The sequence below is a fragment of the Leucoraja erinacea genome, chromosome 12, assembly GCF_028641065.1.
Source record: "Leucoraja erinacea ecotype New England chromosome 12, Leri_hhj_1, whole genome shotgun sequence".
In the NCBI taxonomy this organism is placed as follows: Eukaryota; Metazoa; Chordata; class Chondrichthyes; order Rajiformes; family Rajidae; genus Leucoraja; species Leucoraja erinaceus.
Window position 1 is genome coordinate 4301534 of NC_073388.1, and position 15179 is coordinate 4316712.

Below are 15179 nucleotides of genomic sequence, written 5' to 3' on the forward strand. Positions count from 1 at the left end.
GCTACGGGGTTGCAGGGCGAACATGCAAACTCCATACCGACAGCACAGGGGACCGAGGATCTAGTGGGAGGGAGGAACTGAAGGGAATCCACATTAGTGAGGAAATGTGTCTGGTAATGTGTCTATGTTTCTATGTAATTAATAATTTCCCATCCTGGGAATTAACCTGGTGAACCTACGCTGCACTCCCTCAAATTAGGGGACCAAAACGGCACACAATACTCCAGGTGTGGTCTCACTAGGGCTCCGTACAACTGCAGAAGGACCCCTTTGCTCCTATACTCAACTCCTCTTGTTATAGAGAACAACATGCCATTCGCTTTCGTCACTGCCTGCTGTACCTGCTGTGCCTGCAGATTCAAAAACAGCTTTTTACCTCAGGCCATCAGACTACTCAACACACTTAAGAAAACTCCATGAACAGTACCCAAACAAAGACAAACAAACTGTGAAAATAACTTTGGCTCAATGTCTCCAGTACGAAATTTGCACTTTTTCTATATTGCACCTTTCATTGTTGCACCCTTTTTAAAATACCTCAACGTTTTTGCTACATTTTGGCACACTGTGAATATTTTAATATTTTAAATAATGTAATGTCTATTGTCTATTTTTATTGGTATGTTGTCTGTCTGTGTTTTTAATATTACTTGCACATTTGGAGTATGGGGAAACGTAATTTCAATCCTCTGTGTAACTACTGTTGTATAATTGAATTGACAATGAAGCTTACTTTGAACTTTGAACTACCTGCATGCTTACTTTCAGTGTTTAAGAGGGAACTGCAGATGCTGGAGAATCGAAGGTTACACAAAAAAGCTGGAGAAACTCAGCGGGTGCAGCAGCATCTATGGAGCGAAGGAAATAGGCAACGTTTCGGGCCGAAACGTTGCCTATTTCCTTCGCTCCATAGATGCTGCTGCCCCGCTTACTTTCCTGCTTACTTTCAGTGACTGATGAACAAGGGCCCCCAGACCCCGTTGTACTTCCCCTTTGACACCATGTGACAATAAACTAAAGTGCAAACTGCAACAAGGGGGAGGGAAGAGGTTAGAAGGTTATTGAAAAGAGAGAAAGTAAACTTTATTTACCACCAGCTCTCCAGACAAGGCAAAAGAGCATTGTGAAACAAACATACGGCCAGCTCCACTCGTGCTTATCCCCGATAGTGGACACGCCGAGGAAAATAAAGATGAGAGTCTCACTCACACTGCTCCACATCTTCATGAAATATTTGATTGTAGTGTGAGACTTCTGAGAGATATTGGCCTCCACGTAACGTTTCATGCTCATTGAACAAGCTATTATCCTGGAAAAGACAATTCGCAAAATGGTCACGGGTAATGAACAAACTCAATCGACAATAGACACTAGGTTCAGGAGGAGGCCATTCGGCCCTTCAAGCCATCATACCACTAATCAATGTGATCATGGCTGATCAACCCCGACTCAACCTCAGCTCGAAACAAGGCAATGCAGATTTTGAGCGGCACGGTGGCGCAGCGGTGGAGTTGTTGCCTCATGGCGCCAGAGACCCGGGTTCGATCCCGACTACGGGTGCTCTCTGTACGGAGTTTGTACGTTCTCCCCGTGATTGCGTGGGTTTTCCCCGGGCGCTCCGGTTTCCTCCCACACTCCAAAGACGTACAGGTTTGTAGGTTAAATGGCTTCTGTATATTGTCCCCCGTCATGGAGTGATACAGTGTGGAAACAGGCCCTTCGGCCCAACTTGCACGCACCGGCCAACATGTCCCAGCTACACTAGTCCCACCTGCCTGCATTTGGCCCATGTCCCTATTGTGTGTAGGATAGTGCTAGTGTACGGGGTGATCGCTGGTCGGTGGGGTGGACCCTGCGCTGTATCTCTAAACTAAACTAAACTAAACTAAACTAATGCTGATTATTACGCAAATGGTCACAAAGTGCTGGAGTGACTCAGCGGGACAGGCAGCATCTCTGGAGAGAAGACGTTTCAGGTCGAGACCCTTCTTCAGACTAACGTCTCACTCCGAATCGTCACCCATTCCTTCTCTCCAGAGATGCTGCCTGTCCCGCTGAGTCACTCAAGCATATAGAGTCTGTCTCCACGCATAAATGAAACTACTGCAGTAATTAGACAAGCGTTTCATTCTGAAAAACACGTGAATCGCGCATGCGTAAAACGTGAGGTCCCTGTAATTAGATTTACCAACACCAGGGTTGCTGTTAATTAATGAAACCAGAGACGCTACAACATGTAAAATCCATACACAATTCACATCGACAATACCTTGCAGTGAGGAACATTCGATGCATTAACGAGGGGACTGTAAAGCCATAGCCTAATCAATTATTTAAGGCAAGCGACATCACATTCATAAATCACACACAATCTCTTGCGCTTCTGCAGAAACCATTAACATTTTGGAAATTGAATTCGATGGATAGATACACAGAGGTGTTTGTGGGGTTAGGAGGGAAGAGATAGATCAGCCGTGACTGAATGGCGGAGTAGACTTGATGGGCCGAATGGCCTCGTTCTGCACCTACCACTTATGAACAATCTTGTACATGCGAGTTGCGCTAATTCTACAGCAGAATAAATCGATTCAAATGTTTTAAAATGACGGGGTTCCGACTTTAAGCACTGGCACAACAAAGATGCATTTTCAGCTAAATTGGTCTCTGATTATTTATCCACTTGGAAGGCTGTGGAGGCCAAGTCAATGGATATTGTTAAGGCAGAGATAGATAGGTTCTTGATTAGTGCAGGTGTCAGAGGTTATGGGGCGAAGGCAGGGGAATGGGGTTAGGAGAGATAGATCAGCCATGATTGAATGGGAGAGTAGAGTTGATGGGCCGAATGGCCTAATTGTGCTCCTATCACTGATGGCCTCATTGAACCCTTCACGCTGGTTCGATGTTACCCCACTCTCTCATCCACTCCCTACACACCAGGGGCAATTTACAGAGGGCCAAGTAAACTACATACCAGCACGTCTTTGGGATGTGGAAGGAAACCGGAGCACCCGGAGAAAACCCACGCGGGTCACGGGGGTGAACGTGCAAACTCCGCAGAGACAGCGTCCGTGGTCGGGATTGAACCTGTGAGGCAGCAGCTCTGCCATCAGCTTCAGAGGATCATCAATGGCACATTGGCGCAGCTGCTGGGGAAATGAGTAGGACTGAATACAGGTGCTGTCTGTACGGAGTTTGCACGTTCTCCCTGCGACCACGTGGGTTTTCTCCGGGTGCTCCGGTTTCTTCCCACACTCCAAAGACGTGCAGGTTTGTAGGTTAAAATAGGCTCCGGTAAAAAATCCAACTTGTCCCTAGCGTGTAGGATAGTACTAGTGTACGGGGTGAACGATGGTCGGGACAGACTCAATGGGCCAAAGGGCCTGTTTCCATGCTGCATCACCAAACTAGGCTGAACCAGGCCAGGGCAAGGGCCATGAGCAAGCACTGGAATGTTGGCAAGTCCAGTGTGGAATCATTTCTCATGTTAATTCTCATATTTCCATGCAATGTAGAAGGAAGCCATTCAGCCCATCATTAGAGGACTAGATCGGGTAGACACACAGAGTCTCTTGCTCAGAGTAAGGGAATCGAGAACCAGAGAACATGGGTTTAAGGTGAGGGGGGGGGAAAGATTTAATAGGAACCCATCGGGCAACATTTTCACGCAAAGGATGGTGGGTGTATGGAACAAGCTGCCGGAGGAGGTAGTTGAGGCTGGGACTATTGCAATGTTTAAGAAACAGCTAGACTGGTACATGGATAGGACAGATTTAGAAGGATATGGGCCAAACGCAGGCATGTGGGGTTAGTGTAGATGGGACATGTTGGGTCGGTGGGGGCAAGATGGACTGAAGGGCCTTTATCCATGGGTATCACTGTGACTATGTTGGCAGAGATGTGAAACCTCTGAAAAGGCCAGGATCGGGGTGATGTGGTCCCTTTTACAGGCACGTTTTAGACCAATTGCAGGCGGGACAGGGATGATTGGCTGATGCCAGTGTAAAGGGAGTTGCAGTAATCAAGGCGGGAGGAGATAAATGAGTGGATGATCTTTTCAAGGTCGTCGAATTGGAGGAATGGTTGGATTTTAGCTATCGTGCGAAGCTGAAAGAAGCAAGCTTTTACCACGGCATTGACCTGTTTGTCAAACTTCAATGCGGAGTCAAATTTTTTGACGTGAGTTTTGAGTAAGGAGGTTAGGAAACTAATTTAGTTTCTGGGAGAAAAATAATTGGGAAGGAAACATGGTTCTAATTTTCGAATTAGCCTCAACGAGCAGCTCGGAACATAAGGTCATAACAAAAGGATTTGAGCATAGGAGCAGGGAGGTTCTACTGCAGTTGTACAGGGTCTTGGTGAGACCACACCGGGAGTATTGCGTACAGTTTTGGTCTCCAAATCTGAGGAAGGACATTATTGCCATAGAGGGAGTGCAGAGAAGGTTCACCAGACTGATTCCTGGGATGTCAGGACTGTCGTATGAAGAAAGACTGGATAGACTTGGTTTATACTCTCTAGAATTTAGGAGATTGAGAGGGGATCTTATAGAAACTTACAAAATTCTTAAGGGGTTGGACAGGCTAGATGCAGGAAGATTGTTCCCGATGTTGGGGAAGTCCAGGACAAGGGGTCACAGCTTAAGGATAAGGGGGAAATCCTTTAAAAACCGAGATGAGAAGAACTTTTTTCACACAGAGAGTGGTGAATCTGTGGAACTCTCTGCCGCAGAGGGTAGTCGAGGCCAGTTCATTGGCTATATTTAAGAGGGAGTTAGATGTGGCCCTTGTGGCTAAGGGGGTCAGAGGGGTATGGAGAGAAGGCAGGTACGGGATACTGAGTTGGATGATCAGCCATGATCATATTGAATGGCGGTGCAGGCTCGAAGGGCCGAATGGCCTACTCCTGCACCTAATTTCTATGTTCTATGTTTCTATAAGGTCATATGCGATAGGAGCAGAATTCGGCCATTCGGCCCATCAAGTCCACTCCGCCATTCAATCATGGCTGATCACTCTCCCTTTCCTAATCCCATTCTCCTGCCTTCTCCCCATAAACCCTGACACCCGTACAACATCGGGAGCTTTGACGCAGCAGTTGGACTGCCTGACCGCGGGAGAAGAAGCAGGGAAGCTTTCATCACAGTGAGGAGGTGCCTGGAACAGAGTCACTGTAATGGATGTTTGAGTTAAATTGTGTTAATTGTGTGTTTTGTTGCTTTTTTACTGTTGCGACTGCATGGTAACGAAATTTCGTTCAAACTTGTTTTGAATGACAAAAAAAAGAAATTCTAATTCTAATCAAGAATCTATCTACCTCTGCCTTAAAAATATCCATTGACTTGGCCTCCGCAGCCGTCTGTGGCAATGAATTCCACAGATTCACCACCCTCTGGCCAAATAAATTCCTCCGCATCTTCTTTCTAAAGGAACATGCTTTAACTTTGAGGCTGTGCCCTCTGGTCTTAGACTCTCCCACTAGTGGACACACCCCCCTCCCCCACATCCATGCCATCCAGGCTATGATGGCTGTAATGTAAATAAAGTTGAAGTGGGAGATGAGATGTACATAGAAACATATAAAATTATAAAAGGACTGGACAAGCTAGATGCAGGAAAAATGTTCCCAATGTTGGGCGAGTCCAGAACCAGGGGCCACAGTCTTAGAATAAAGGGGAGGCCATTTAAGACTGAGGTGAGAGAAAACTTTTTCACCCAGAGAGTTGTGAATTTGTGGAATTCCCTGCCACAGAGGGCAGTGGAGGCCAAGTCACTGGATGGATTTAAGAGAGAGTTAGATAGAGCTCTAGGGGCTGGTGGAGTCAAGGGATATGGGGAGAAGGCAGGCACGGGTTATTATAACCATATAACCATATAACAATTACAGCACGGAAACAGGCCATCTCGACCCTTCTAGTCCGTGCCGAACACGTTGATAGGGGACGATCAGCCGTGATCACAATGAATGGCGGTGCTGGCTCGAAGGGCCGAATGGCCTCCTCCTGCACCTATTTTCAATGTTTCTATGTTTCTATGTAATGTAAATGCCAGCGCCCCCTTGAGGCCAGGAGTACAAGTTGGCGAGTGAGCCAGTGCCACGTGAATGAGGTCAAGGGACCTTCTAGAAGTTCCTGTTAGTGTTGGTAATACAAGATGGCGTCTGTGTCGGACGTGCATTCATTGGGCTAGCCACAACAGGGACAATATGTCATGCGTTATAAGAACGTAACAATGGCGTCGACACTTACGCCACGATGCCAGAGAAGTGAAACATCTCGGCAGTCAAGTAGGACAGGTAGCTGTAGAGGAAGACGAAGAGAGGTTCGATCACACGGATGTTCTCGGTGAAGCGAGTGGTGAGGGCCGCGATGATTCCGTACACAAAGCCCACGAGAAGGCCCCCGAGCCCCACCAGGAAGAACTTTATAAACCCAATAAATACGTCAGACAATCCAACCGAGGGCATGGTGCAGAACGTCTTAAACAATTTGTACAAAACCTGCAGGAAAAATAGAGAGAAGGAACTTTAATATTATGTTTCATCAACTACTTTGGGCAGCGGTAGAGTCGCCGCCTCACAGCGCCAGAGTTGAACAGAGTTTGTACGTTCTCCCCGTGGCCTGCGTGGGTTTTCTCCGGGTGCTCCGGTTTCCTCCCACACACCAAAGACGTGCAGATTTGTAGGTTAATCGGCTTGGTATAAAAATGTAAAGTCATCCCTAGTGTGGTGTAGGGTGGTGGTAGTGGTCGCTGGTCGGCACGGACTCGATGGTCTGTCTCCGCGCTGTATCTCGAAACTAAACTAAACCTCAGATAGGATTAGACTTTGGATTTTAGAGATACAGCGCAGAAACAGGCCCTTCGGCCCACCAGGTCCTTGCTGACCCCCCAACACACACTAGGGACAATTTAACTATTTTTACTGAAGCCAATTAACCTACAAACCTGCACGTCTTTGGAGTGTGGGAGACAAAACCGGAGCACCCGGAGAAAACCCACGCAGGTCACGAGGAGAACGTACAAACTCCGTATAGACAGCACCCATGGTGAGGATCGAACCCGGGTCTATGGCGCTGTGAGGTAGCTGTGCCACCGTGCCCCCATATGTTTCCACTATCTTCTGCTTCTGTTTCAGATTTCCAGCATCTGCTGTTTTTACCTTGTGCTGCCATCTGGTAATCCTTCTTAGCTCGAGTGACTAAGAATTGGGCACAGCTAGTTCCTGCCGTGACATGGAATTCACAGCAAGCCCACGCCACCTGCTCCAGGTGCGCAGGTGAGTCACTGTTTATGTCGGAGCTGCTCAAATATTACAAGCTCCCAAAGAAATAATAGTATATCAAACCTCCTCCATATCCCCCAGTGGTGGCACAGAGGCACAGCGGTAGAGTTTAGTTTTGTTTAGCTTCGAGATACAGCGCAGAAACAGGCCCTTCGGCCCACCGAGTCCGCGCCAACCAGCGATCCCCGCACACTAACACTACCCTATACACACTGGGGATCATTTACACAGGCGCTGTGAGGCAGCAACTCTACCGTTGCGCCACCGTGCCACCCGAGCTGTTGGCTTGCAGCATCAGAGACCCGGGTTCGATCCTGGTGCTGTCTGTACGGAGTTTGCACGTTCTCCTTGTGGGTTTATTGTATTGTATTGTATTCAAATTTATTGTCATTGTCTCAATTTGAGACAACGAAATGAATTTCCCTTTACAGGCAGTATCATAAAAAAAAAATCATAAAAATATAAATAAATAATAAATAAATAATAAAACATATTAAAAATAAAATTGAAATTGAATTAAAAAAAAAATAAAAAGCACAAACACAGAAAGTCCACGACACAACATAACATAAATGGCAGCAAGGTGAGGATGGCACCATAGTCCAGCCAGCCTCCCCTCCGTGTTCATCCGTGGTCGGGGCCTTCCGAGCACCCGCAGTCGCCGCCCCGGGTGGCCCGATGTTCAGGCCCTCACGCCGGGCTGGTGCCGGGTTTACTCTGGGTGCTCAGGTTTCCTCCCACATTCCAAAGTCGTACAGGTTTGGAGGTTCATTGGCTTCACCAGGTGGCGCCGTACGATGGCAGCCTCGTCAACGATCTGTCTCGTACTTTTCTTCATTTGTTGTTTATATTCTGTTGTTAAATGTTTGTTTTAGTGCATCTTTAGTTTTGTTTTATGTGGGTGGGGGGGGGGGGGGAAACGTTTTTAAATCTCCTTCCTCGACGGAGATGAGGCTTTTTCCGTATCCTATCTCCTATCTTCTTAAGAAGCCCCTTTTAATGTAAAAATAAGGTACATACCTTTAATTGTTTGCTTTATAAAACCCTGGGGCTGCGAGAGGTCGCGGGTTTAGAGAGTGATTTTTAAACTACTATAACTATTATACAAGGCCATACAAACTAATAATACCTTTTGCGACGGGGTCTTTCAGCGATTTTTCGTTAATGATTTACTAGGCTGAACATTTTCGATTGCAACAGCCTAGTGAAAATCGCGTTTTAAACCCGCCCCCTCAAAACAGCGCCAAAATCGCGCACACGGGCTGGGGCAGATTCTCAGCCACGCTTCAGGTAGGTTTTGTAACATACCTACTTAGTTAGGGACCGACTTCGGGAGCTCCAAGCGCAGGAGCTGTGATCGCCCCGACACGGGAGCTTCGACTGCCCCGGCTTTTTCCGTATCCTATCTCCGTCCGCACTGCGGCCTAACACCGTGGAGCTGGCGGTCACTTTGTCGGGGATCGACCTCAGGAGCTCCAACCGTGGGAGCCTGCGGACTCTAACATCGTGCAGCTCGCGCGCGGGCCCTTAGTTTAGCAACGTTACAAAATTTTGAGATTTAAAAAATCAAGTCTGCAATTTATCCCATCAGATAAAGCATAAAAAGAAGTTTAATTTGACACCTAATTCACTTTCATATCTCAAGTATTTAAAAGGTTATGGCCATTTTCATACTCGGAAATTAGCGTCTTGTTCCCTATTGATTTTCTATGGACATAACAAAAAGCTGTGATCGTGGACAGTCAAAAGGCCATAACCTTCTTAAAAATTAAGAGAACTGAATGAAATTTTCAGTTATCGTAGATTGAAACATTCGGAAACAAATATAGAATGATCTTACTTGGATGACCTGAAATTAAAGCATATAATTAGTTAGTTACCCAAGTGTAGCTAATTTCAGACTTCAATTACTAGATCTAAACATCTATCCATTTCTTAATAAATGATTAACGTTTTTAAATAGCCCAAGTGTCCAAATAATATTCATAAATAATTCACAATAAAACATGATTTTAAAATCTCATTTACATTAATTTATAGGCCAAATGGAAGGAATTTAGTGTTCAATTGCTGTAAATTAAAGTCCATTTTAAATCAGCTTTCTAGTGGGTTCCTGTGGAACGCGCTGGTTTAGAACGTTCACATTGCAGTGGATTTGTGCCCTCAAATGCCCAGAAAAACACTGCGGGATATAAAGAGCCCAAAATGAGCTACTCGCTATAGAAAACTTTATATACAGGGTTCTTAAGAAGCCCCTTTTAATGTAAAAATAAGGTACATACCTTTAATTGTTTGCTTTATAAAACCCTGGGGCTGCGAGAGGTCGCGGGTTTAGAGAGTGATTTTTAAACTACTATAACTATTATACAAGGCCATAAAAACTAATAATACCTTTTGCGACGGGGTCTTTCAGCGATTTTTCGTTAATGATTTACTAGGCTGAACATTTTCGATTGCAACAGCCTAGTGAAAATCGCGTTTTAAACCCGCCCCCTCAAAACAGCGCCAAAATCGCACACACGGGCTGGGGCAGATTCTCAGCCACGATTCAGGTAGGCTTTGTAACATACCTACTTAGTTAGGGACCGACTTCGGGAGCTCCAACCGCAGGAGCTGTGATCGCCCCGACACGGGAGCTTCGACTGGCCCGACCACGGGAGAAAAGGCGAGCAGAAGATAATACATGATTGCCTTCCGTCACAGTGCGCTGTGGTGGATGTTTACGTTAACTTTTTGTAGTTGTGCGTCTAGTTGCTTTTTTGGTATGGCTGTATGGCAAATCAAATTCCTCGTATGTTTTTACATACTCGTCTAATAAATGAGTTACCATTACAATTCAGTGAAAACTGTAAATTATCCCTGGTGTGCTGGGTGGTGCTAGTGTATGGGGTGATCGCTGGTCGGCATGGACTCGGTGGGCCGAAGGGCCTGTTTCTACACCGTATCCCCATCTCTATCTCTATGCCAGACAGAAAATGCTTCAAATTTTACCTTCTGGTTTAATTGTTATAAAAAATGAGTCATTTGGCAAAGAAGATATTTTTATTTCAAAGTGAAGTTAATTGTGGTTTTAATGAGAGCTTGGAGAATTCTTGAGGTATGTTAAACAGCTTGCTTGTGCTAACGACTGCACTTTCAGGGATAGTGGGACGGTGGGGTAACATACCCTACTTAGTTAGGGCCCGACTTCGGGAGCTCCAACCGCAGGAGCTGTGATCGCCCCGACACGGGAGCTTCGACTGGCCCGACCACGGGAGAAAAGGCGAGCAGAGGATAATACATGACTGCCTTCCGTCACAGTGCGCTGTGGTGGATGTTTACGTTAACTTTTATGTAGTTGTGCGTCTAGTTGCTTTTTTGGTATGGCTGTATGGCAAATCAAATTCCTCGTATGTTTTTACATACTCGTCTAATAAATGAGTTACCATTACAATTCAGTGAAAACTGTAAATTATCCCTGGTGTGCTGGGTGGTGCTAGTGTATGGGGTGATCGCTGGTCGGCATGGACTTGGTGGGCCGAAGGGCCTGTTTCTACACCGTATCCCCATCTCTATCTCTATCTCTATGCCAGACAGAAAATGCTTCAAATTTTACCTTCTGGTTTAATTGTTATGAAAAATGAGTCATTTGGCAAAGAAGATATTTTTATTTCAAAGTGAAGTTAATTGTGGTTTTAATGAGAGCTTGGAGAATTCTTGAGGTATGTTAAACAGCTTGCTTGTGCTAACAGACTGCACTTGATGTGGGGGGTGGGGGGGGGGGGTCAGTAATTGTATTCAGGATGATGGGCAGATACTGTTTAATTGGGGAGGAAATCAGGTAATAACTTTCGAACTAGCCTCAACTAACCATTTGGGACATAAGGTCATTAGGTCATAAGTGATAGGAGCAGACTAAGGCCATTCGGCCCATCAAGTCTACCCCGCCATTCAATCATGGCTCATCTATCTCTTCCTCCTAAACCCATTCTCCTGCCTTCTCCCCATAATCTCTGACACCCGTACTAATCAAGAATCTATCTATCTATCTGTGCCTTTAATAATATCCACTGACTTGGCCTCCAAGGCCTTCTGTGGCAATAAATTTCTCATCATCTCCTTCCTAAAAGAGCATCCTTTAATTCTGAGGCTATGGCCTCTGGTCCTAGACTCTCCCACTAGTGGAAACATCCTCTCCACATCCGCTCTATCCAAGCCGTTCACTATTCTGTACGTTTCAAGGAGGTCCCTCTCGTTCTTTGCCATAGAGGGAGTGCATTGCCATAGAGGGAGTGCAGAGAAGGTTCACCAGACTGATTCCTGGGATGTCAGGACTGTCTTATGAAGGTTTGTACTCTCTAGAATTTAGGAGATTGAGAGGGGATCTTATAGAAACTTACAAAATTCTTAAGGGGTTGGACAGGTTAGATGCAGGAAGATTGTTCCCAATGTTGGGGAAGAATCCCACCCTCTCACAGCTTAAGGATAAGGGGGAAATCCTTTAAAACCGAGATGAGATCTTTTTCACACAGAGACGTCTCTGGAACTTCTGCCATTCTGAGGGTAGTTGGCCTCCAGTTCATTTGACTATCCCACTAGGGGTTACATGTGGCCCTTCTGGCTAGGGGATCAGGGGTATGGAGAGAAGGCATCCGCGGAATCTGAATTGGATGATCAGCCATTCATCATATCGGTGCAGGCTCGATGAATGGCCCCCTCCCCCCTAATTTCTATGTTTCTATGTTCTAAAACTCCAGTGTTGCGTGAAGCTGCGGAATATCTGGCCGTGGGGGACTAAACGTCCGGGAAGATTATCTCTTGTTTGTCGGGAGCGTGGGATAATTGCTGGTCCCTGATCCTATTCAAATGCCAGCTTCAAAGAAGGTTCTTGCTTTGATCACTAACAATGTAAATCTATTAACAGGACTGACAACATCTCAAAGGGCTACGTGCCTGTAACAAAACATTCTGCAGACTGGTTCAACATCTTTCAAAGCCTCTTGGTCCTCGAAACTACAATAACTCCAATCTGAAATGCTGTTTAGTTTAGAGATACAGCGTGGAAACAGGCCCTTCGGCCCATCGAGTCAATAGACAGTAGACTATAGATGCAGGAGTAGGCCATTCGGCCCTTCGAGCCAGCACCACCATTCAATGCGATCATGGCTGATCATCCACAATCAGTACCCCGTTCCTGCCTTCGCCCCATATCCCCTTCCCCTATCTAGCTCTCTCTTGAAAGTATTCAGAGAACCGGCCTCCACCGCCCTCCGAGGCAGAGAATCCCACAGACTTACAACTCTCTGTGAGAAAAAGTGTTTCCTCGTCTCCGTTCTAAATTCAAATGCCAGATTTCACATTTCCGTTCCCACAACGGGGGGCGAATCTCATCTCCCCTGCACCGGGCGACCTTCTGCGTCGTTTGGAGCATCCCGACATCGGCCTCGACCTGAGACTGCGAGCTCCTCGATGGTGAAATCCGCAGGCCACGGTTGGAGCGTGGTTCCCAGGCAAGGGATCGCAGGCTCCGATGGTAAGTCCACGGCCCCGCGGTGGGGCTCAAAGTCAGTCCCGAGCGAAGGCCGCCAGCTCCATGATGTTAGGCCGCAGAGCAACCAGAGATACGATCCGGAAAACAATCGCGTCTCCGGCAAGATAAGAGAATGAAACAAAGTTTCCCCCTCCCCCACATAAAATAAACCAGAGAACATATAACACATACTTCTAAAACACACTAAAAAATAACAACAAAATGACGAAAAGACAGACAGACTGTTGGCGAGGCAGCCATCGCGGCTCCACGCGTTCTCAACATTTAATCATCTGAAGGTTCACAAAATATTTCCTAACCCTCAAAATAGAAATCAATTCCAGCTCATTACTAATTAAATGTCAGTTCTATTATCCCACAAGATTCGTACAATTAGGTTAGCAAGTAATATCATGATGCTTAAGAAACATTCAGACGGGTACATAGATAGAACGGGTCTAGAGGGATATGGGCCAAAGGCAGGCAAGTGGGGCAAGCATTGATGGGACATTTTTGTCTGTACGAGCAAGTAGGGCCGAAGGGCCTGTTTCGTGCAGTATGACTCTATGACTCTATGGGCTAGTGGGACTAGCATAGGTGGGGGCATCTGGGTCAGCATGGACGAGTTGGGCCGAAAGGCCTGTCTCCATGCTGTTCAACTCTCTGACCACCCACTAGTTTAGTTTAATTTGAGTTCAGTTTAGTTTATTGTCACGTGTTTTGTTGCGTGCTAACCAGTCAGCGGAAAGACAATATATGATTACTACCTAGTCATTTACAGTCTACAGATACATGATAAGGGAAAAACGTTTAGTGCAAGATACGGCCAATCAAGGATAGCCCGAGGGTCACCATGATGTAGATAGTAGTTCAGGACCGCTCTCTGGTTGTGGTAGGATGGTTCAGTTGCCTGATAACAGCTGGGAAGAAACTGTCCCTGAATCTGGAGGTGTGCGTTTTCACACTTCTGTACCTCTTGCCCGATGGGAGAGGGGAGAAGAGGGAGTGGCCGGGGTGCGACTGGTCCTTGATGATGCTGCTGGCCTTGCGGAGGCAGCGTGAGGTGTAGATGGAGTCAACGGAAGGGAGGTTGGTTGGTGTGATGGTCTGGGCTGCAATGTCCACAATACACTGCAATTTCTTGTGCTCTTGGATGGAGCTGTTCCCAAACCAGGCTGTGAGGCATCCTGATACAATGCTTTCTTTCTGTGGCGCATCTGTAGAAGATGGTGAGAGTTGTAGGGGACATGGCGAACTTCCCTAAGCCTTCTAATGAAGTAGAGGCGTAGGTGTGCTTTCTTGGTCATTGCTTCAATGTGGGTGGGCCAGGAGAAGTTGTTGGTGATATTGACTCCAAGGAATCTCTGCTTTGGTGCCATCAATGCAAACTGGGCTGTGTGTACCACTCCGCTTCCTGAAGTCCATCACTCTCTCCGGTTTCCTCCCACACTCCAAAGACATACAGGTTTGTAGGTTAATTGGCTTGGTGTAAATGTAAATTGTCCCTAGTGTGTGTGTGTAGGATAGTGTTAGTGTGCGGGGATCGCTGGTCGGTGAGGACTCGGTGGGCCGAAGGGCCTGTTTCCGCACTGTATCTCTAAACTAAACATCAAGTGCTGGTATAACTCAGCACGCACGCAACAGGAAAAATCAAAAAGGCAAAAAGGCAAAAATAACTAATTAAAAAAATTGCAGTACAGAACGCCACAGGAGATCCTTCTTCCCTGTGGCTATCAAACTGTGCAACTCCTCCCCACTTCTGTCGTGGGGTAGACTGACTCCCTCCTCCCCCCACCTACATCCACAATCTTTGCACATCCCCAATCCTTTCCACTTGTCACTTTAATTTCATGTTTCATGTATGTTGTGTTTTATCACTGTCGGCAGATCAATTTCCCTCCTGGGGTAAATAACGTTTAATCATATTGTATCGTATCAAATTGTATCATCGAAACATAGAAAATAGGTGCAGGAGGAGGCCATTCGCCCCCTTCGAGCCAGCACCGCCATTCATTGTGATCATGGCTGATCGTCCCCAATCAATAACCCGTGCCTGCTTTCTCCCCTTGACTCCACTAGCCTCTAGAGCGCTATCTAACTCTCTCTTAAATCCATCCAGTGATTTGGCCTCCACTGCCCTCTGTGGCAGGGAATTCCACAAATTCACAACTCTCTGGGTGAAATAGTTTTTTCTCACCTCAGTCTGAACTGGCCTCCCCTTTATTCTAAGACTGTGGCCCCTGGTTCTGGACTTGCCCAACATTGGGAACATTTTTCCTGCATCCAGCTTGTCCAGACCCCACCCTACCGGTCCCTGGCACCAATCTCCCAAGGAAGCAGTGGACGACGCTGAATAGATTCAGGACTGGACATGGCCCCTGCTTGGCCAGCC

The 15179-nt window shown here is 46.5% G+C and overlaps 1 protein-coding gene across 1 annotated transcript in view; it reads right to left on the reverse strand.

Annotated features, from left to right (window-relative positions):
* LOC129702010 (sodium/hydrogen exchanger 2-like) overlaps nt 1-15179 on the reverse strand; it is a 61852-nt gene that overhangs the window by 24482 nt on the left and 22191 nt on the right. Inside the window, exons 3-4 of the mRNA XM_055643494.1 lie at nt 6245-6495; nt 1092-1309 (exon numbers count right to left, since the gene is read on the reverse strand). Of these exons, the coding sequence (XP_055499469.1) occupies nt 1092-1309; nt 6245-6495 (469 nt within the window). The remainder of the gene's footprint in view (nt 1-1091; nt 1310-6244; nt 6496-15179) is intronic.